The 24724-nt window shown below is 38.6% G+C and overlaps 1 protein-coding gene across 3 annotated transcripts in view; it reads right to left on the bottom strand.

The window, feature by feature from the left end:
- RBL2 (RB transcriptional corepressor like 2) overlaps nt 1-24724 on the bottom strand; it is a 51206-nt gene that overhangs the window by 6361 nt on the left and 20121 nt on the right. For all 3 annotated transcript variants that reach the window (XM_061387201.1, XM_061387202.1, XM_061387203.1), the window contains 13 exons: nt 22284-22450; nt 20057-20166; nt 19247-19350; nt 17755-17892; nt 16755-16919; nt 15840-15951; nt 11867-12136; nt 11392-11672; nt 11123-11299; nt 5139-5210; nt 4368-4473; nt 3326-3531; nt 2543-2707 (listed from right to left, as the gene is read on the bottom strand). In XM_061387201.1, the coding sequence (XP_061243185.1) occupies nt 2543-2707; nt 3326-3531; nt 4368-4473; nt 5139-5210; nt 11123-11299; nt 11392-11672; nt 11867-12136; nt 15840-15951; nt 16755-16919; nt 17755-17892; nt 19247-19350; nt 20057-20166; nt 22284-22450 (2073 nt within the window). The remainder of the gene's footprint in view (nt 1-2542; nt 2708-3325; nt 3532-4367; nt 4474-5138; nt 5211-11122; nt 11300-11391; nt 11673-11866; nt 12137-15839; nt 15952-16754; nt 16920-17754; nt 17893-19246; nt 19351-20056; nt 20167-22283; nt 22451-24724) is intronic.

The raw sequence follows: 24724 nt of genomic DNA, 5'->3' as shown, positions 1-24724 counted from the left end.
GGCGGAGGTAAATATAGATACAAAAAGCGTTAAAATTCTAATACACACAGTTCAGTGTTAGATCAAAGAACCTCAAATGAGTTAAGCGGTTTACTTGAGGAGTTTGAACATCTTTATAAAGGAAAGAACTAGCAAATTTTACACCCTTCTGGTCTCACTTCTCAGCTAGCTGAGATGACGACCGGGAAAGAGGCAGAGTATTTCATTTTTTAACATGCTCCAGAGGTGATTTTGATATACACTTTAACAATATAAAAGTTCACAAATCTGATTCTTTTTTACAAAAGTTACATAGCATCATGTTGCTATGCCATATTTAATCAACTTCATACATTTCCATTTTCCTTTTTTAAAAAAGTAACATGACTATAGAGTATTATGTCCCCTTTTCCCCCAGTCTAGTGTTACTCATTTGTTTTTAGCAGCCATGGAGTTTCATAGGAGAAGTCTAAATTCTAAAATGCATTATACATCTTCCTCGGGAGAACTGAGGAAAGGCATTACTTTCTGCATTCTCTGGTTCACGTGAGGAACCTGGAGGGAGAAGAATACTGCCAGGGGGCTACAAAGACTGGATCTGTGTACAGGTGCCTTCAGCACCAAGTTTCCCCAGAGTCCCAAAAGTCAGCTGTACCTTATTTTCGGATGATTTTTTTTACCATGTGCCACTGATTTCATTGTCCATGCTTCCTAGTAGAAAGCATACTGAGCAGATTTACATGCATTTGTTGTAGGACATTTCAAGCATGGGAACGGAAAAGCGTGTATAGTGAACCTTCACATGGCCACCACCCACTTCAGCGATGCTGGCCAGTCTTACTTGATCTGTGCCTTCATTCACTTCTCACCTCTCAGATGTTTCAAAGCAGATCCTAGATATTTAGTTTTTATTCTTAAATGAGGCTTAAAACCACCATGGTTTTCTATAATCAGTATATGCATCTTTCCCAAATTTTAACCATTTTAAGCAAGTTTTCCTCTTTCTCCTCTACTCCCTTACCTCCCTAAAAGTCTGCTCTGCACTTTCTGTCTCTAGTCTCCCACTTACTTGAATGTTCTTAAATTGTTAACTATACACTAATTGTATAAGTGGTATTTGTATACAAGTATATACAACATATTTCAAGTATAATTGTGTTCCTTACTATATACATAACAATATAGATTAATTACACATTAATACATAAAATTTATATACAGTACAGTGCTTTATACACCATAATTTATATAATATGTACATGACAGTTTAAAAATGAATACTTATTCCCCCCCAGATCATACAGAATACACCTTCTTGTCCTCACCCAGTCCCTAAGGACACTTACTGTTACAATTCATTCACCAAACAGATCAGGCTACTGTGTAGCTTTCTGCTCTTTTTTCTAGGAAGCACGCATTAGAAATTTAATAATGTTCATTAAGTGGGGTTTCAAAAAAATTAAACTGGTATACTGTTCAGTCCACATTATGTCTTACACCTTCTCTTATCAGTATATATGGATCACATCTCTAACTGCTACATAGTATGCTATGGTAATTTGTATCATAGTTTAATCCACTGTTAACAAGGCCTGAGTTCTAACTGGGGTATTTAGACCATTTGTATTTACTTGCTCTTTGTTTGCTGTCTTCTTCCTTTTTAGGCCTGCTTTTGAATTGAATAGTCCTACTCCAATTTATTTTTCTGTTTAACTTTTTAATTCATTTGGAACTTAATTTGGTATAGGATGAAAATCTACTAATAGGGAAACAGCATACTCTCCCCACCATCTATCTGTCATCCATCTCTCCATGGTATTGACATTGTGTTTTTTAGGAATCTATATGTGTTTTTCCTGGGCCATTTGTTATCTATGTGTGTTTTCTGAACAATCTTTATAAATATAATTATCACTTAAGGACCTTTAAGATCTAGCTGCCTCCTTAACAGTAAGTAACATATGATTCCCAGAGCTCTAGCCTTACTGCCTCAAGGACTTGTTTCCCTTTCTTGTCCACTTTATCCTGGATGCCCTTCCTTCCACACCTCAGCAACCTCCTAATTTTTCATCCGTTAAGGCTTGACTCAAGCTTCCCTACCCACTGCAGACTGAGGCAGATGCTACCACTTAAATCGGTGCTAATGTGCATATTGTTATAAAATGCCCATTTCTCCTCTTAGACTAAGAATTCAAAGGACAGAGACAGTTCCTGTCCCAGAGATAGGCACCAAGTAATCCGTCAAGGAATCTGGATTTTCTTTCCCTAACAGAAATTTGGAATTTTAAAGTTTTACAAATGGGAAAAAAAAAATAAAATTCCAGATTTATAGCAGAATGTTCAGATGCACAAATAGGAAAAGAGAGGAATGGAAGTTTAAACCCCTTACCCTGTTTCCAACTTGAAAGTTCTCCCCTAAACCCTTGTTTCCTGCTGCTGTGGGACTACTGGTCGCCCTTCCTTCGCGGATCCCATCACCCGTGTGCGTGCTGAAGGGTTTCCCAACAACCCTTAGAATCCCAAGTGTGGGGCTGGTAAAGGCCAGGCTTTACATTAGGCTCACCTTTGAAGGGCTGTTGCTGAAGTAGTAGAAAATCTTTTCTCGAGGAGAAAGCATCGCTTCATTTTTATGCGGGGAAATGTAGACAGGATGGTTCTGAGACAACTGTATTCGGCGAGGAGAGCCTGTTCTTACAAATGGATAGGGAGAGAGTGGAGGAGCATCCATCTGTTTAAAAAAAAACCAAAACATTCTACGGTAAACAAAATTCCTAACCAATTACTTTTTTGGGAAAATGGTTATTCTTGCTGAATCAGTGAAGAGGTATAATAAACTAAATGCTTTATGAATGGTAGATAGTGATGTATTTGTGGCAAAAATTAAAGAAAACCATACAATAGGAATCGGTTAAATGCTTTCTTTGTGCCACTGTTTTAACCATTTTTAATATATTATGTCATTTAATCCTCACAACAACCCTATAAGCAAAGGACTATTTCTATTCCCATTTTATATACAAGGAAATAATAGGCACAGAGAAAGTTAAATAATTTGCAAGGTCACCAGAGCTGGCAAGTTTTGGGTAATTTGAACTTAGGCAGTCCGTCTCATATGACTATACTTTGCAGGGAGTCCAAATGCAATGTTATTCATGTTTAACCCTTCACAACAGTAGAAGTTACGTTCATTAAGCAAATTATTTCTGTTAAAGACTTTCTCAGTTATATTTTACTTAACAAAATAATTATTTGTCAAACTAATTTACACAGAAGTAGCTCAAAAACACGTGATTTCTCATTCCTCACAAGTGAAAAAAAAGTATGAAATAATCCTCCTCAAACTTACTGCATTTGCCTGTGAGTACTTCATGGCAAACGTTTTCATCTGTCTGATATAGATGTTGTTGTAGAACTGGATGAGGTCCCCCCTCTCCTCCTCCTCCACGTCACTGTTGGCCCCCGTGAGGCGAGTCGGGGTAGGAGGGGCGCTGCTCGGCTGTGGGACTGGCAAGGTGCTGCTGGACCTCATGACAGGACTGGAGTCTCTGCTGGCTGTACCGGGTAGAACAGAAGGTGTTAAACAGGGAGACTGCTGGTGCAGGGTGCTTTTAAAAAGAAAATTCAGGAAGAGCATTTAACAAGCTCTCCTTGTTAAATGGCAGCAAATGGGCCCTCGCCACCGAGCAGCAAAGCACAGACAAGGTATTTAGTACTAACTCTTGTGTGTGTGCGTGTCCAGTCGTGTCCGACTCTCTGCGAATCCATGGGATGTAGCCCGCCAGGCTCCTCTGTTCATGGGATTATCCCAGCAAGAATACTTGAGTGGGTTGCAATGTTCCAGGGGATCTTCCCACCCCAAGGGTCGAACCCATATCTCCTGCTTTCCTGCATTGGCAGGTGGATTCTTTACCACTGAGTTACCTGGGAAGCCCCACTAACTACTATCATGCTATTAATGTAGCAAGGGCTTGATTAATTGACACCAAGTATTCATTAATTGTAGCAAGTATTCATTAATTGACACCAGTTTTCTAGGACCGAGCCCTGCATTAAGTGGTATAAACCAGCAATTAAGGATGGTATTTCCATAGCATGGTTTCTGTTGACATGCCACATTTTTTTGGAACTCAGGTCAACAAATGCCTGTCTTCTCTAACCTTTTCTAGTACCCCTAAAGAAAAATGTTTATGCACAATGTGTCTCAAAACCAAAAGGACAACTTTGCTACTAAATTTAGAATTTAGTTTATTGTTCCAACAAATCTTTTGTTGGAATAAACCGTTTTCACAGTTTCTACAACAGTAATTTTACTAATTCTTTAGTCCTAGACCTAAAAAATAAGAGGAGCTCCTAATTTAGTTGTATACATTCATAAAGATCCCACTTACTTCTGTCTTTGTTTAGTTCTGTCGGAGAATTCTGATGACTTCTGCTGTCACTGCTGCCAGAATTTCTTCTTCTCCTTTTCCCTTTTATCAAAACACTTCTATACACCTTTAAACAGAGCATGAGAAGGCAACAGAACAATATCTATTGAGCACATCCTAGACTATACAACTTTAACATGTTATTTCATTCTCACAGTTCCCTACAGTAGCTGTCCTACTCAGGGGAGGTTTGTAAATGCAGCCAAGGTTATGTATCAGGGCCTGTCAGGCTTCACCTTCCAAGTGCTGCCTACAATACTACAGAGCAGCAATAATCTCTAATTGTAAAATCAAGCCATCCTAAGTCAGATACAAAGATCTTACATACCTACCTATCTCTTCGAGACAAGTATATAGCATTAAGGTAAAATGGGTTTTAAACTTTCACTTACTGCTATTTTGGTTAAATGTGCAGCACTGTGTGTCCTAAACCAGACTGATTTCAAGGTGACATAGAATCCAAACAGCAGCTTCCTAATTTACACCTATCTTGTAATTATCTGAATTAAAAAGGAATCAAATATTTTACATCATTAACTTTGGGAGAAAAGAGAACTTAAACTAAACTTAAACTAATCAAGATGTGTGGCTGTCAATAATTAAATAAGATTAAAATAGAGTCCTATTTTTTATCCTGGAGAAGAGGTTACAGAATCACCTGTAGTTAATTGTTTTATATGCATCAAAAAGACTTTCATCTTTATTTTCAGCCCTGAGAGAAAATGTAGTTACCTGGCTCCGGGCCTGTGGCTGAGTCCTATAGCAACGCATAATATTCTGGAAGGACTTGTCTTCTTTTGTGACCTGGCAAAGAATAAGGGTACACTGAGAGTGAATTTGACTTCTAGCATAATATAGTATGAGATGATCCATGAACCTGCTCCCCAGTGACACTGGTGAAAATCGTATTAAAAAACAACCATTTAAAGTCTCTGGAAATGTCTCTAAAAAGCATACAACAAATGAAGAAATATATATTCAAGTAAATCTAATTCAGTAACAACAGAGGGAATATGTGGTATCTGAATCAAGACCTAGAATAAACCATAGTGACAGAAAATTCATTAGAGGAATGAAAAACTAGATTTAAACTGGCAAAGGAAAAGTTTAACAAACCTGAGATGGAATTGTTCACAGAACAGAGGACAGAATGAAGAAAAATTAAAAGTGCTTCAGAGAAATGGGGCATACCATTAAGCACATCAAGGTCACATAACGACAGTACCAGAGGAGTGCAGCAGAAGAAATATTCCAAGGCTGAAACCTTCCAAATTTATTTAAAAAACATTAAGTCTCAGTTCAGTTGCTCAGTCATGTCTGACTCTGTGCGACCCCACGGACTGCAGCTCGCCAGGCCTCCCTGTCCATCACCAATTTCTGGAGTTTACTCAAACTCGTGTCCATTGAGTCAGTGATGCCATCCAACCATCTCATCCTCTGTCATCCCCTTCTCCCACCTTCAATCTTTTCCAGCATCAGGGTCTTTTCAAATGAGTCAGTTCTTCACATCAGGTGGCCAAAGTTTTGGGAGTATCAGCTTCAGCATCAGTCCTTCCATTGAATATTCAGGACTGATCTCCTTTAGGATGGACTGGTTGGATCTTGTAGTCCAAGGGACTTTCAAGAGTCTCCTCCAACACCACAGTCAAATGCATCAATTCTTTGGCGCTCAGCTTTCTTTACAGTCCAACTCTCCATGCATGACTACTGGAAAAACCATAGTCTTGACCAGACAGACCTTTGTTGGCAAAGTAATGTCTCTGCATTTTAATATGCTGTCTAGGTTGGTCATAACTTTACTTCCAAGGATAAGCGCCTTTTAATTTCATGGCTGCAGTCACCATCTGCAGTGATTGTGGAGCCCCCAAAAAACAGTCTGCCACTGTTTCCACTGTTTCCCCATCTATATGCCATGAAGTGCTGGGACCAGATGCCATGATCTTAGTTTTCTGAATGTTGAGTTTTAAGCCAACTTTTTCACTCTTTCATGCGGGGAGCTGCCCATGAGAACGGGGTCCTTTGTCTGAAGGACACAGCTCTGGGAGCTGCCTCAGTCCTTGAGGGTTTGCTTGCAAACATAGCTCTCTGTCCCGCCACCCCAGAGATTAGGCGATTATTTACTGCAGACACCTGGAGTTCTGGACAAACTTCTTACGCACAGGGAAATGTTATCTAGTGTAAGAAATAATAACAGGGTGCCATTCCCATGCTCTCAAGATTTCTTGTGACTTTTTGTAAGATGTATAGGTCAACCAAGAAAAAATGTTAACTGTCTTGTTTTTCTCTTGCTCTCCTGTATAAATATAAGATGCTGAATAAAGTCGTGGTCAGACCGCTTCCCTTTGTGGAGACGTGTCTGAACCTCTCGACCCCATCTTTGTTGTAGCATTCTTTTGCTGTAGTATTTTTTCTCAGCCACGCCGCGCATGTTCTCGGGACCTGATCGACTTTGCCGGCTGGCACCGGCACTTTCACTTTCATCAAGAGGCTCGTTAGTTCTTCTTCACTTTCTGCCATAAGGGTGGTGTCATCTGCATATCAGGTTATTGATATTTCTCCCGGCAATCTGGATTCCAGCTTGTGCTTCTTCCAGTCCAGCGTTTCTCATGATGTACTCTGCATATAAGTTAAATAAGCAGGGTGACAATATACAGCCTTGATGTACTCCTTTTCCTATTTGGAACCAGTCTGTTGTTCCATGTCCAGTTCTGTTTCTTCCTGACCTGCGTACAGATTTCTCAGGAGGCAGGTCAGGTGGTCTGGTATTCTTCCCATCTCTTGAAGAATTTTCTACAGTTTGTGGTGATCCACACAGTCAAAGGCTTTGGCATAGTCAATAAAGCAGAAATAAATGTTTTTCTGGAACTCTCTTCCTTTTTCGATGATCCAACAGACGTTGGCAATTTGATCTCTGGTTCCTCAGCCTTTCCTAAAACCAGCTTGAACATCTGGAAGTTCACGGTTCACGTACTGCTGAAGTCTGGCTTGGAGACTTTTGAGTATTACTAGCGTGTGAGATGAGTGCAATTGTGCAGTAGTTTGAGCATTCTTTGGCCTTGCCTTTCTCTGGGATTGGAATGAAAACTGACCTTTTCCATTCCTGTGGCCACTGCTGAGTTTCCCAAATTTGCTGGCATATTGAGTGCAGCACTTTCACAACATCATCTTTTAGGATTTGGAATAGCTCAACTGGAATTCCATCAGCTCCACTAGCTTTGTTTGTAGTGATGCTTCCTAAGGCCCACTTGACTTCACATTCCAGAATTTCTGGCTCTAGGTGAGTGATCATACCAAGATCTTTTTTGTACAGTTCTATGTATTCTTGCCACCTCTTCTTAATATCTTCTGCTTCTGTTAGGTCCATACCATTTCTGTCCTTTATTGAGCCCATCTTTGCATTAAATGTTCCCTTGATATCTCTTATTTTCTTGAAAAGATCTCTAGTTTTTCCCATTCTATTGTTTTCCTCTATTTCTTTGCACTGATCATTGATAAGGCTTTCTTATCTCTCCTTGCTATTCTTTGGAACTCTGCATTCAAATGGGTATATCTTTCCTTTTCTCCTTTGCTTTTTGCGTCTCTTCTTTTCACAGCTATTTGTAAGGCCTCCTCAGACAGCTATTTTGCTTTTTTGCATTTCTTTTTTCTTGGGGATGGTCTTGATCCCTGTCTCCTGTACAAGGTCAAGAACCTCCATCCATAGTTCATCAGGCACTGTCTAAGATATTAAGAAGAGGTGGCAAGAATACATAGAATTGTTTTATACAATTAAAAAAATCAGTTAAGAAGAAATACACATTATGTATTCTTTCCAGTTACATAATTATTTTTACCACTGCTCTTTGTTTCTTCATGTGTAGTTGAATTACTGTGTGGGGTCACTTACTTTTAGCTTGAAGAACTTGCTTTAGTATTTTCATGTAAGATGGTTCAAGTTTTCTGTCTTTATGTTTAGCTGAGACTGTATTCATTTCACTTTCATTTACAAGAGATAATTTTGTTACATACTGGATTCTTAGATTTTACTTTGTACACTGTTTCATAGCTTCCATAGTTTCTTATGAGAAGTTATCTGTTACTTTATTAGAGTTTCCTAGTAAGCAAAAAGTTGCTTTTCTCTTGAGGCTTTCAAGATTCTCCCTTTCTTTGGCTTTCAACTCTTTTACTATGTGTCAGGTATGGAGCTCTTTGCATTTGTCCTACTTGGAATTTGTTAAAATTTGTGGATATATTTCAGACTTAAATTGAAGAAAGTAGGGAAACCCACTAGACCATTCAGGGTATGACCTAAATCAAATCCCTTACCAGTATACAGTGGAAGTGAGAAATAGATTCATGGGATTAGATATTGCCAATATATATGTGAAGAAATGTGATGTTATATCTCAATAAAGATGAGACCAAAAAAAGGCAGATAGGGCAAAAATAAAAATATAGAAAACCGTAAAGAAACCACTAGTAAAAAAAAGTTTAAAACTCAATACTGAAATGAAAACACCACATTACAAAGTATTTACTGAATGCACATGGAAATGAAAGCAGTGAAGGAGAGGATCTAAAAGACAGGAGACAAAAAAAGTAAAGTTCCAGACATAAATCCAGTTACAACAATGTTAGACGTGAATGTATTAACACAGAGGAAGAAATTGTCACATTACTTAAAAAAAGATCCAACTATATACTCCATATACAAAAAACACACTTTAGGTTAAGCAAACAGATTTAAAAGAAAAGGATGGACAGAAGACATATCATGCAAACAGCAACTCAAAAAAGCTGACTGGCTATACAAAGATCACACTATAAAACAGACTTTAAAACAAAAAAGTTACTCAAGATAAAGAGGGACATTTCATAATTATGAGGGGTCAATCCATTAGAAAGATCTAACAATTAAAAACATACATACACCTAATAACAGAGCATCAAAATACATGAAGTAAAACTGACAGAAATTAATAGAGAAATAGACAATTCAATAATATTTACAGAGTTCAATACCCCACTGGCAATAATGGATTGATCAACTAGACAGAAGATCAACAAAGAAAGACTTTAACACTATTAAGAAAAAAAAAACAACTAAAAAACCTTACATCTATAGATGTAACAGATGTAACACCCAACAACGAATATATATTCTTCCCAAGTGCACACTGAACATTGTCCAGGATAGACCATATGCTAGGCTACAAAACTTCAATAAATTTAAAAGGATTAAAGTAACTAATACAAAGTGTGTTTTGGAACCACAGTGGATGGAAACTAGAAATTAACAGAAATTTGAGAAACTCACAAATACATGGAAATTAAACAACACACCTAGATAACCAGTAAGTCAAAAGACATTAGAGAACGCTTTGAAATAAAGACACAACATACCCTAATTTATGAGATACAGCTAAAGCAGTGCTTAGAGGGAAATCTATAGCTCTTAATGCCCATAGTAAGAAAAAAGAAAGATTACCTATCCATCCATCTTAAGACACTAAAAAAAAAAAAAAGAGCAAACACAGCCTAGGGAATCCTTGGTGCTTCAGTGGTTGGACTTGGCACTTTCACTGCCAAACGCCTGGGTTCAATCCCAGATCAGAGAACTAAGATCCCACAAGCCATGTGGCAGAGCCAGGAAAACGAACGTAAATAAGCCTCCAGAAAGCTTGAGAAAACAAAAAGAACAAAAGCAAGCAGAAAGAAGGGAATAGTAAAGATTAGAGCATATAATAATAAACCAGAAAGTGGTTCTTTGACAACACCAACAAAATTTTCAGCTAGACTGACCAAAAGTTTTAAAGAAGACTGGCAAATTACTACTGACAAAGAATAAAAAGAACTAAAAGGAATATTATAAACAATGGTGCCAACAAATTAGAAAGCCTGGAGAAAACAAATTCCTTGGAAGATACACACTACCAAAACTGATTCTAAAAGGAATAGACAGTCTGAACAGACGCGCAACCAGGAAAAAACTACCCACAAAGAAAAGCATGGGCCCGAAATGTTCATTAATCAGGAGGTAAAGTATGGTTAAGATAACAATACTCCTCAAACTAATCTACAGATTCAACATCATCTCTATCTGAACCCCACCTGACTTCTTTATAACAAGAATAGACAAGTTGATTCTAAAATTCACCAAGAATGTCAAGCAATTTAGACTAGCCAAACCTTGAAAAAGAAGAAAAAAATTAATCGATTTTAAAACTTTATTGGACCATTTGTTTTAAAATGCATAATGTTATGTGAGTTTCACCTCAGTAAATTATTTTATCTGTGGAACTGTAAAATGGTTCAGTGACTGGAAAACAGTCTGGCAGTTCCTCAAGCAGTTAAAAATGGAGTTTACCACATGACCCAGCAATATGCTCCAAGGTATATACAGAAGAGAAATGAAAAAATGTCCATGTAGAAACTTGTATACATGTGTTCATTAGCAGCATTATTTATAACAGCCCTAAAGTAAAAATAATTTAAATGTCCATCAACTGATGAATGGATAAACAAAATATATCTTCATACAATGGAATATCATATTCTAAAACTGACTGTGGTGCTTGTCACACATATCTGTGAATACACTAAAATCCACTGAGCTGTATATTTTAAATGGGTGGATTATTCAGTATGTGAATTTTACCTTAGTATAAAGCTGTTAAAAGTATTCTAAGAATGAGGAAGTAGCATCTTTTTCCTTTTATATTCCCAATGGTACTCACCTTTGCCATCACATAAATGGCACACATTAACAACTGGTCCAGATGTCTGTCCATCATAAGTTCAGGACACTGAATTATGGAGAATTCAAAGCAGGTCCAGATTTTTTCCCTCAGTTCATCTGAAATATCCAATTTAGCACAAAGATCCCGAAGGCGGACACCTGCTAAGTGATAAACCTAGTAGATAAACAAAAATATTATATCTCAAACTTTATCTAACCCTTGTATTTCCCAAGTTCTAGACCTGGTGAGGGTACGTGAAAAATTACCTTCCTAAAGAAAAGCGATAAAGAGCTTGTCTTCCTGGGTCTGATACTGCTGCTGGTTAAAGGTAGGCCTTGTTTCTGCTGTGGTCCACCAGGGGAAATCTGTTGAATGGCCACCTGACCAGGGACTTGCAAGGTTGTTCCTGTCACCTGTTGCGAGCTTAAGCTTCCAGCCAGGGCCTGAGCACTGAGGGGCTGGATGGAGCCGGTCACAGCTTGCGCCTGCCCCCCAACATTGACTTGGACTGGGAAGAACGTTATTCCTCCATTCTCATTGGCAATACCTAAAGTTTGTTTCAAAGAAAAAAAAAAGCACAAAGAAAATGTTGTTAATACCAGATTCTCTGGGCAGAGGTTTCCCATTTTCCCCCTCCCAACCCCTTTCCCAGTCCATGCTTGTCTCGTATCATCATTCCAGCCAAATATCAAGTAATAAATGCCAGAGAAAGAACTCAATATCCAACTCTGCCTTCGTTACCTTGTACAGGAATGGTCACTGTTTGTCCATTGTTGGCTGTGACTGTGGCTGTTGCCATGGTGACCAAGGTCTGTCCAGGAACCGGTGTGACAGATACAGCCTCCCCGGCTACATTCTGCACGGGGACAGCATTGACTAGAGGCTGCGGGGGAGTGCGCCCGGGGGTCCCTCCATCAGTGGGGCTGTCATTCTCCACAAATAGCCGCCTCCTGGTAGAACTGGCTGTTGGGGAGCTGTACCTATCATACAGCGTGGTTGGAGATGATATGCCTAGGGTCAGAGAAAAGAAAAGATTGAAGCATTTAACTCAAGGAGACAGATCTGACTTCCATCCAAGGTATTATGCTCACAACTAAGTGTTTGAAATGTTATAACTGAAAAACAAAAATAACAGGCGTCACATCATAGCTAAATTCAATGAATGAAAATTCAACTGAATACTGCTACTGCTGCTGCTAAGTCGCTTCAGTCGTGTCCGACTCTGTGTGACCCCATAGACGGCAGCCCACCAGGCTCCCCCGTCCCTGGGATTCTCCAGGCAAGAACACTGGAGTGGGTTGCCATTTCCTTCTCCAATGCATGAAAGTGAAAAGTGAAAGTGAAGTCGCTCAGTTGTGTCTAACTCCTAGCGACCCCATGGACTGCAGCCCACCAGGCCCCTCCGTCCATGGGATTTTCCAGGCAAGAGTACTGGAGCGGGTTGCCATTGCCTTCTCCGAACTGAATACTACTAAGAGCAAAATTTAAAGGAAGGATTTTTCTCTATTTGTCTCACACTGTTGTTTTTTTCACTACATCTTTTGCTAAATCAAACAAGACTTTTCCCTCCACTCCCATGAAGTCTGGATGATTTAGGGGCATTTTGAATAACTATTTTTCTACCATATTCAGTTTCTACCTACTCAGATAACACGATTTCACTGTAAAGCTACTACTTGATATGAAGACTTGATGGACTTGAAATTACTATGGTAACATTTGGGGCATTTACTCTCCATTTTATGCATTTTCATCACTGTCATTTTTTACATGTAGAAAGTTACTAAAATATAATAATGTTATTCAGTAAGAATGGACATACATGTTTTAGACAAGGCAATGGCACCCCACTCCAGTACTCTTGCCTGGAAAATCCCATGGACAGAGAGAAGCCTGGTAGGCTGCAGTCCATGGGGTCGCTAGAGTCGGACACGACTGAGTGACTTCCCTTTCACTTTTCACTTTCCTGCATTGGAGAAGGAAATGGCAACCCACTCCAGTGTTCTTGCCTGGAGAATCCCAGGGATGGGGGAGCCTGGTGGGCTGCCATCTATGGGGTCGCACAGAGTCGGACGCGACTGAAGTGACTTAGCAGCAGCAGCAGCAACAAGCTTAGTTTACTATTCTTTAAACAACCTGACTGAGATATGATTCACATATATTTCACCCACTTAGATTGTACAGTTCAATGGTTTGGGGTATATTACATCACTATTTTTTTTTAAGTTGTGATAAAATACATGTAATTTGGCATTTTATCCATTTTTAAGTATACAATCTAGTGGTATCACATTCACAGAGGGTTTTGCTGATAGCTCAGCTTGTAAAGAACCTGCCTGCAATGCAGGAGACCCCAGTTCGATTCCTGGGTTGGGAAGATTCACTGGAGAAGGGATAGGCTACCAACTCCAGGATTCTTGGACTTCCCTAGTGGCTCAGCTGGTAGAGAATCCGCCTGTGATACGGGAGACCTTGGTTTGATCCCTGGGTTGGGAAGATCCCCTGGAGAAGGGTACAGCTGCCCACTCCAGTATTCTGACCTGGAGAATCACATGGACTGTATAGTCTATGGGGTTGCAAAGAGTTGGACACGACTAAGTGACTTTCACTTACTGTGCAGACCGCCACTACCACCACCATCTTTCCCCAAAACTTTTTCAACATCCCAAACAGAAACTCTGTTAACCACTGTAGCTTCATCTATTGTTAAGTTTGAATCCACACCAATCTGAATTTTTGAGAAGCATCCCTTTCTCTTTTCCATGTCTAGCTGTAAAAACTGCACATGAGTGGGTTTTAAGTATTAAAATATATGTAGGGAGGACATAAGAGGATTGATAGGAGTATTTCTGACAGACTGTGGCTTAACATTTCAATTTCTTGATGATACAAAAGGAAACAAATTAACTAGATTTACATCTGGAACAAAGTTGCAGAGTTAAGAAGAATACATTAATTATGATCATTATCTCTGGATAAACAAAAAAAGTCCTATTGTATAGCACAGGGAACTATATTCAATATCCTGTGCTAAACTATAATAGAAAAGAATATGAAAAAACAATATATATACATGTATAGTCACTTTGCTAGATAGCAGAAATTAACACAATATTGTAAATCAACTACACTTCAATAGTTTTTTGTGTTTCAAATTATGATCATTATCTTGTAAAATATTAAAAGACCTCATGAATATGGTAGAGAAGGCAATGGCAACCCACTTCAGTACTCTTGCCTGGAAAATCCCATGGACGGAGGAACCTGGTAGGCTGCAGTCCATGGGGTTGCTAAGAGTCAGACACGACTGAGCAACTTCACTTTGACTTTTCACTTTCATGCATTGGAGAAGGAAATGGCAACCCACTCCAGTGTTCTTGCCTAGAGAATCCCAGGGACAGGGGAGCCTGGTGGGCTCCGTCTATGGGGTTGCACAGAGTCCGACATGACTGAAGCAACTTAGCAGCAGCTTAGCAGCATGAATATGGAAAAGTGATAAGTACAAAAAATGAAGTTTAAAGTGGATAACAAGCAGAAAAAGTTAAGCCATTATGCCTCCTCTTTAAAAAATGAGGACATTTTCATACAGATGATTCATATCCATTGACTATACACTGACATAGAGTGATTTCTGATTTTAAAACTGATCTTCTATAGCCAGTGCTTATCAATTACATTGAAAATTTGATCTAGAAATAATATCTTTCTAATGGCATCTAACAATTTAGAACTCTCTGGATTTACAGAATTGCTTTTAAAAAAGAAGTTTTATCTGAAGTATGTGTTGCACTTGGCAACTTTATAAACAGCTGTCTAGAGTTGACTCATTGGAAAAGACTCTGATGCTGGGAGGGATTGGGGGCAGGAGGAGAAGGGGACAACAGAGGATGAGATGGCTGGATGGCATCACTGACTCGATGGACGTGAGTCTCAGTGAACTCCGGGACATGGTGCTGGACAGGGAGGCCTGGCGTGCTGTGATTCATGGGGTTGCAAAGAGTCGGACACAACTGAGTGACCGAACTGAACTGAAACTGTAACCAGATGAATAGCAAAAATTCCCTTTGCTGCACCTCAGGGCCAGCAATGCTGTGATGTTAACCAGGGTAGGTAGCACTGCTCAACTGACAAGAGTCAAAGCTAAACATGCCTGGGAATTCCCTGTGATCCGTGGTTGGGACTTGGAGATTTCACTGCCGGGGTCAATCCTTGGTCAGGGAACTAAGATCCCACAAGCAGCAAGGCATAGTCAGAAAAATGAAAAACCTGAACACACTCAGGCCATTCAGTCCTCTCAACTCACTGGCTCGTCTATACCTAATTCCATCATAGACTCCACCTTTAAGAAACCTTTTTCTGTTTCTTCTGATTTTAGAAGTAATACATATTCATCTTAAAAACTTCATAGAAATAATCTGGAATTCTATTACCCAACAATAATCATTTATGGTTTGGTTTTTCCATTTCAGCCCTTTTGTGTGTTTATAGGAAAAAATATACTTAAAAAATAGGAATCACATTAATATATAGCATTCTATGTATTTTAAAAAGATACTTATCATACATTTTCCTGTGCTCTTTAACTGATCCATGTGACACTATAATGCACGGATTATTTTATTCTATATACAGAATATATACCCTATTAACTTCACTTGTAGTTTTGGATGGAATTTAAATCCCCAAAATACTTCCCTTAGTATTTTAAACTTACTTCTTCCGAGTCCTCCAGAATCAGCACGAACTTCACTCACCCTTCTGGGAGTCAGAGGGGAGCCAGCAATACAAATTTCATCTGCTCTTTCCAGGTTCTGAGGTGGCATGACCTATTAAGAAATGTTTATACAAAATACCATTATTCAAAAAAGCTTTTTTTTTTTAAACACCAAAAAATAATCTAAGGCAAAAGGAAATTATCTTGGCTCATCAGTTTTTCCACCTAAATAAAATCACCTATCTTTTTTACTTTCATACTGAAGTTAAAAAAAATTCTGGGACTTTCTTGGTGGTGCAGTGGATAGGAATCTGCCTGCCCATACAAGTGACATGAGTCGATCCCTGGTCCAGGAAGATCCCACATGCCCCCCAGCAATTACTGAAGCCCGTGCACCCTGGAGCCCGTGCTCTGCAACAAGAGAAGTCACCCAGTGAGAAGCCTGCACACTGCAACTAGAGAGCAGCCCCTACTTGCAGCAACCAGAGAAAGCCCAAGGGCAGCAATGAAGACCCAGCACAGCCAAACAAAATAATAAGTAAGTCTTTAAAAAAAAGTCTGGCAGGTTTAAAAAATTCAAACCTAGTAACTGGATACTAAATACAAATTAACTTTCATTACTCATTTGGAGAATTAGACAATCAACCATTTTAAAGTATAGAAACTTGACTAGGAAATCAAGACAGAACACTGAATTCTTACTCTGTCACTAAACCTTGGGGCAGTCACTAATCATTTGACTCTTGTTTCCTCGTAGATACAGAGGTGACTGTACCAAATTACACCCAGCTGTTACCCTCCCACACTTACGAGCAAGATGCTAAGTTTAACTGTGGTCAGTGAAAGAGAATTATGAATAGGATAGACGTTGGTAGGCTTTTTGTCGTAGAAAGATGTTAAGATCTTTTCACAAACCTCTTCGCATGTGGGAACTCTGTTTTCATTGTCTCTAATCCTGTCCCAGAGCGGAGACTCTGGTTTCCAGGCTAAATGATCCAAGATTTGTTCTTCAATCTGATTAAGGTGTTTTACCACCTCTCTACAAAGGCCATCTTCTGCTCTAATGAATACTTCTATCACCTGAAATGTTTAAAAATGTCTTGGTTTGTTTAGTAGTAACTTTTAACAAGAAAATTATTCAAGTGGAAAAGCAAAATGGGCAAACATATTTCAATATTTTTTACATATGTATAGAAACAGAAGTCAATTAATGAAAAATTAAGGTTAAAGAATACTATTTCGAAACAACTGCTCTTCATTTCATTACCTAAATAAATAATTATTTAAACTGCAGGTATGAACCATCTAAAATCTTTTGTATGGTAATACATTTCAAAAATCTTTAAATTAAAAAACATGCTGTGTCTATTGAGATTAAGAAACATGACTCAAAATGTGATATTTAAAAACTGAACAGTCTATGCCACTATAAAAATTCATTTTGACTACTGTACAAGAATTAGGATAAGTTTATATACTAAATCAGTATCAAGAGGGAAACCAAATCAGTGCTGTAACTGTGTGCCTCTATGTAACATGTGAAAAGTTCTTTTCTGAAATACACTTTCATTTAATTTTCATAAAATTAAAAAGGTTGCTATCATGATTAGCTAGTGATAATTTGCTACTTTTTATAAACTTTCTTACCTTATAAAAAGAAGTATTCTAAAAGACTATCAGATAAATGGAGGAACCATATGAAACTTTTATACAAAATAGGTCTATAAACATTAAAAGAATTTATATAGTTCTTAAGACTCTCCTATTCTTTGTTCCCCATTTAGAGTGGAAATTATTAAATATGTAGTTAAAAACAGAAGAAATGTACTTCCATATTAAAATGGATTAGATGACTAACAACAAAATGTTACTCTCTTCTACAATTTCCTCATCAGTATCAGATTTTCAAAAATACCTTGTAAAAATGATAAAGTGGCACATCGAATATTTCAGTAATAAATGGAAAATTCCCAGGAGGCTTATAAGAAAAAGTGACGACCTCAAGGCAGCACGCCAAGAGTGATCTGTGGAATGCATCTTGTTCCAGAATGCCCTATAAAAAAACAAAGCTTCAACATGTAGGAACATTTTTACACTCTTCTGTATGTCTCAAAATTTTAAAAATAGAAAAATTGTCCTAAAACAGCCTTTTAAACTTCTACAACCATATACTATTTTTATTGACGTTCAGTTGATTTACAATGTCACGTTAGTTTCAGCTGTACAGTGTAATGATTCAGTATTTTTGCAGATTATACTCTGGAAATAAGTTGTTATAAGACCATGGCTATAATTTGCTGTGCTATACAGAATATCCTTGTTGCTTATCTATTTTGTATATAGCAGTTAGTATAGTTAATCCCATATAGTTAATCGGAGAAGGCAATGGCACCCCACTCCAGTACTCTTGCCTGGAAAATCCCATGGACGGAGGAGCCTGGTGGGCTGCCGTCTATGGGGTCGCAAAGAGTCGGACACGACTGAGCGACTTCACTTTCACTTTTCACTCTCATGCATTGGAGAAGGAAATAGCAACCTACTCCAGTGTTCTTGCCTGGAAAATTCCAGGGACGGGGGAGCCTGGTGGGCTGCCGTCTATGGGGTCACACAGAGTCGGACACGACTGAGGCGACTTAGCAGCAGCAGCAGCATAGTTAATCCCATAGTCCTAATTTATCCGTTCCTACTTCCCTCTCCCCCTTGGTAACCACAAGTTTGTTTTCTGTACCAGTGAGTCTGTTTCTGTTTTGCATTTTTTAAGATTACATATGTAGGTGACATTATTTCACTTAGTGTTCTCTAGGTCCATCCACACCATGCAAATGGCAGAATTTCATTCTATTTTATGGTTAACATTCCATTGTATATGCAGCCATATTTTTATACAGAATAAAAGCAGTGTAGATTGTTATAAGGAGTCAGAACCATTATTTGTCAATTTTACAGTTTTCATTAAAATGTTATTTAATTTATTTTTAAATTATCTTTATTGAGGTCATTAAAAGCAAGCATTACTTCCACAATCTAGAAAAATTACCTTAGTCAAAGATCAATGGTTGAATATTTATGTTAAATTCCTATATAGTCAATACTCAATTTATTCTATACAAGGCTTGAATTAAAACTCCATGTTATTTAAAAACCTCAATTAAGGCTAAGTCTGAACGTGTTAACCTTGACTAAGGAGTCTCATTACCCACAGAATCTCTAAGTGATAACACACAGCCTGCTGCGATGAGAGACACTAAGTGGGCAACCGGAGATGAGAGGCTCAGAACACAAGTTTCCTTATCTTATTCTCTCAAAGTCATATATTATTTTTTCAATAGCGGCTGTTTTCTTGGTGGGTTGGGCTGAAAGGGAACTACAATTTATTGTGCTTCTCAGTACATTGGTTATTTACTCACAGATAAATCCATGTCTCCCAGTCTTTTTTGTTCCTGCTCAATAACAGATTCTAATACTTTATAGTAAAGCATCTCTGCAAAACGAAAATGTTTGCTGGCAATATCTGAATAAAAAAAAAAAAAAAAGTCACATGCAAAGAATGTAAGTATTGTGGAAAATGAGGGTCTATCCCATCTCCTACCCACAGAATACAATTTAAAAACCAACCCCAACACTTCATATATACGTATGTACTTCCCAGAGCTACTATTTCAACCATCCCTAAGATTCGTTAACAGTTTCTTCATGGTAACACTGAAATTTTTCTAAAATTGGAAATAAAATTTATACATAAAAACTGTAATAGCACTCCATCAAGATCACACTTTTTTCTTTTTTTTAATTCCAAATAGAGCAGCTCTATGCTAAGAGGTATGTAACTGGCTTGCTACTGCACTCCTATTTGGTACTTATACTTCATGACATCAAACAACTCCAAGAACAAGCCTGGGCAGGTTAACAGCTATATCTTCTGTCCTTGTTCTTAATATTATGAGGAATCACTATAGTTCTATACTTAATATCCAGTCTACAAATGAAAATTAAAGATTTTTTAAGTGCCAGAAGTCCAACATAATAAAGATTATCAATCTAAAATTTCTCTCTTATTGAGATTAGCCCAGAAATCGGTTGGTTGACAGAAAAGTTGGATATCCGTATTGTGGCCCTCAGAGTAGAGTCAATTTCTGACTCGGTTTCCAAAAAAGAAATCCACATATTAATAGTTAAATTTCAAAAATGAGAACAATATGGGTAATATTAAGCCTTGCCTTTAGCACAATTACTGCCATCCTCCTCTGACTGGAAATGCTGAGAATATATCTCATACATTTCTTTCAATCTGTTGGCAATAGCCTGGGTAGGATCTCTGGAACATGACCTAAAAAAAGAAGAAGAAATTATCTGATTTAAGGGTCTTGCCAAGTCACAAAGTGATAAACTGTTTACTACTCTGGAATTTCAGAGTAATTTTAACCTGTAAATATCAAATACTTTGAGCAGAAACTATACACATCCCAATTAATCCAGGCAATCCCATACTTCCTTATCAAAGCTGTTAGTATTACCATTTGAATGAAAAATATTGATTCCATGGAGCAACTCTGACCAGTGCCCATTTGATGCATGTGACTGGCGCCCACCTACCCTACACATTTGCAATCACTCTTGACAAACAAAATTGCCCTCAACTCTTTACCCAGATAGCAGCACAACTCTTACTAAGGACTCCTGGAAGGAAACAGAATGAAGGGTTATGTAATCTATACTAAAACAAAGTCATATAAATCATTACTGGCATGCTACATTTTTTCCTCCAAAATGAAGTTTATTTCATTGATTTTTCTAGTTTTACTTGAAAGGCACTATATGTTCAATTCAGAAGCATAATATAAATGATCACCATGTGGGCTTTTGTAATAACTATGTTTTTATCTTGATCATAAACATATATAGTCACTGTAGAAATGCAGCAAGTTTAGAAAATTACAAAGGAAGTAAAAATCAATTATAGTCCTGATACTAATGGCTACTGAATATCGTATGTAAGCAGAATTTTATTTATGAATACACACAGAGGTTACAAAAACAGGACTCTTTTGTTCTACTTAGTATCTACTGGCAATATTTAACCCCACTAATGGTATTTAAGATTAAAGAAGCTGTTACACCTAGTTAGAGACTGCAAGGAGATCTGGAAGACACAGAGGTTGACAGCCTTCCAAAATGTATTTATAAAATGTTTCTGAATTCTAGGTAAACAAGATTCATCTGAGTAATATGACTTAGGAAGAGGTCATACAGAAAAAGCATAGTGGGTGTCAATCACAATTGAGTTTATGAATAAAGTAGACTTCATAAAAATGTACAGGAAAACTGATCAGCCTTGGTATTTAATATGTGTGGCTATGAGTGGAAAATTACTGTATGCTTATACAGGGCTTTCTTATACTATACTGCCAGAAATTAAATGGTCTCCCATAGGGTCTATGTTATTAAATCATAAATGTTTAGGAATAGAAGCAGTCTTGGAGGTAATTTTGTCAAATAAATTTGCTAAAAATTATGCACAGGTAATGAAATTCAGTCTATTGTGTTTTTCACTAAAGTTCCCTGATATTCTTACTAGTATCAGACAGATCAAAGGAACTAAAGGCAGCTTATTTCCTTTCCAGGCTAAAGGTGTTTTATAGAACTTAGAAAAGTTACAGCGGTTTTACATTGGCTGTGAATCTAACTGGCTATCTTTTCAAATGTGACCCACCCGTCAGAAATTTGCTCAGATTCAATCCTCATTCTGAAGTTCTTTGACAGATGCCCATGTTTACTGATCCTTTTTTCCTTGAAATCTTAAGACAGAGTAACTGATAATAGATAGGTTAGTGTTTTATTCTATAGTATCTAGTGTTATTAGTTACTGTCTCCTGAACTATGTTTAAAAAAATCTGAGAGCTACGAACTGAACGTTGCAGTTGCTCCCCTCCCTACTCCCACCTCAATTTCATGTATTGAAATCTAATCCCCAAGGTTAATGTACAGAGGTGGGGAATTTGGGAGGTGATTAGGTCATGAGCGGGGCAGTCCTCATGAATGGGATTAGAGCCCCTATAAAGAAAACACAAGCGAGCTCCCTTCTTCCTTCTGCTACGTGAGGACACAGCAAAAACACAGCTGTCTACGAACCAGGCACTGACTGTTAGCATCTTGATCCTGGACTTCCAGCCTTTAAAACTGTTAGAAATTAATTTCTGTTGTTTCTAAGCCACTCAGTCTACCATATTCCGTACAGCAACCCAAATGGACTAAGATACTGAGAAAAAAGGATCATTTGCTATTGATACCTTTTCTGTCCTCTAAGGACTAACAACAGAACTGAGCATAACACTGATATAAAATTATCAATGGGTGAATTAAGGTACAAATGGCAAAATATTAAAATAAAGCACTGGAAGACAGTCAACAACCAAATCTTAGAAGGCAGGAAGGGCTCAGACTAACCTTAGGGTCTGTTCCAGTCTCTCACTCGGTGCATTCCTGAGGCCCGTGAGCATGGTGTGAAGGCGACTCAAGCTATGTGTAGCTGTAGAAACTGGGGTCACACAAGGGCTGCTGTCCTTAATGTACCTCACACCGGTAAGTGGTGTGGAGACTCTAAGTGCTTTAGACTAAAGAGGGGAAAGGAACACTAGTTTAGGTCAAAGAGACTGTCAATCACTTCATAAATGGGAATTCAAGCCAATCAGACTTTATCTTTACATTACTGATAAATATTAGTGATTCAAATGTCACCACTTCCTTGGAATTTAATTATAACACCATTAAGAGACATCACTATCCATGTGAAATTGTGTTAAAGGACAATCTATACTTTAGCCAACCAAGAAGTTTGACTCTTAAAAAATATTTACGGGAATTCCCCAGCAGTCCTGTGGTTAGGGCTCTGAACTTTCACTGCCAAGGGCCGGGGTTCAACCCCTGGTTGGGAACTAAGATCCCACAAGCCTCACCATGTGGCACAGACAAAAAAAGTTAATGTTTAAAATAAGGCATCAGTTCAGTTCAATCGCTCAGTCATGTCCAACTCTTTGCGACCCCATGAATCGCAGCACGCCAGGCCTCCCTGTCCATCACCAACTCCCGGAGTTCACTCAGACTCACGTCCATCGAGTCAATGATGCCATCCAGCCATCTCATCCTCTGTCGTCCCCTTCTCCTCCTGCCCCCAATCCCTCCCAGCATCAGAGTCTTTTCCAATGAGTCAACTCTTCGCATGAGGTGGCCAAAGTACTGGAGTTTCAGCTTTAGCATCATTCCTTCCGAAGAAATCCCAGGGCTGATCTCCTTTAGAATGGACTGGTTGGATCTTCCTGCAGTCCAAGAGACTCTCAAGAGTCTTCTCCAACACCACAGTTCAAAAGCATCAATTCTTCGGCACTCAGCTTTCTTCACAGTCCAACTCTCACATCCATACATGACCACAGGAAAAACCATAGCCTTGACTAGACGGACCTTTGCTGGCAAAGTAATGTCTCTGCTTTTGAATATGCTATCTAGGTTGGTCATAACTTTTCTTCCAAGGAGTAAGCATCTTTTAATTTCATGGCTGCAGTCACCATCTGCAGTGATTCCCTATTATTTTTCCTTCAAAACTTAACTTGAAAGCAAAAAGAAGCATGAAAATATTAAGGCTATCTCTGACAAACATAATTTCATAACTCGCATCTACTGTTATTTTCGTAATTATTCAAAGACTTACAAAAGAAAGCTGAGAATTAAATCTGGCCCAAATGAAATCCATGATTTCACAAAAGCCCCTCTGAATAATCAAATCTTGCTTCACAGAGAGGATAAAGCAAGCCTTCCTAGATGCAGAACACAACCTGATGCAGAAGAGCCTTTTTCAGTCTTCTTGCCCCTCCTTTAGTTTCTGGAATCTATCGTAGGCTTCCCCCCTAAAGCAGACAGACCTTCAGAGAAATAAGTTCAAATGAAATTCTTGAACACAAAGATGAAAAAGACATAACCTGACGCCAAAGAATTTAAGCATGAATACACAGTCTAATAAAATATCTTTTTCTGTATTTCCAACAAACTCTGAAAGGTTATGATAGCTTAAGAGCTTTTTTAATACTCAAGACAGACTATGTTTCCCTATGTAGAAAGTACTTATTCCAGAGACAGCTGTAAAAACACCCACCAAAAATTTTACCTGGCAACAGAACTGTTCGAGTTCCACAACACACAGAAAAACACAGAAATCCACTATACAGAAATAAATCTATATGCTTCTCTGTAACTTAAGAGTAGAGCCAAGACTTCCACTCTGCTTCAAAGAAATTAATCCTATCGTTTTTTAGGTCAACAAGATGATCGAGATTGATTACACTCAGCAGATTTCTCTCGGTGCTTAACAGCTTTTTCCCGGCTCCGTCAGTTCGTCGTTGCCGCGCTTGGGGTCTTTGTTGCCGTGTGCAGGTTCTTCAGTTGCAGCACTGGGATCAGACCTGGGCCCCCTGCATTGGGAGCAGAGTCTTAACCACTGGGCCACCAGGGGAGTCCCTGAGCAGCTTCTCTTGCAGCCACCATCTTCCCTGTGTATGACCCGGAGCCTTTCTGGGAGGAGAAGCAACAGCAGCCAGCAGCATCCCACCCCCGTGCCTACACGCAGCAGCGCTTCCACAAAGGAAACGAGGTAAGACAACCACAAGCAACTTCCTGCCCACGTCCTCAAGGTCGGCACAGGGCTGCTTGGTAGCCCCGTTTAAGTTCTTAGCTTAAAACTTCCTGTGCATTCTGATCAAGAAGCGTCTTTAACTCCTTAGACCTCTTTTATTGCCTGTCAACTCATACTACTAGGTAACCTCTCCTAATTCCATAACTTTAAAAGCTGTCTGTGTCCTAATGACTCTATGTATATGTGTGTGAAGTCCTTTCATATG

Source organism: Bos javanicus, chromosome 18, assembly GCF_032452875.1.
Source record: "Bos javanicus breed banteng chromosome 18, ARS-OSU_banteng_1.0, whole genome shotgun sequence".
Lineage (NCBI taxonomy): Eukaryota > Metazoa > Chordata > Mammalia > Artiodactyla > Bovidae > Bos > Bos javanicus.
Note: the sequence above shows the minus strand (reverse complement) of the source record. Positions and strands in the feature narration are given on the sequence as shown.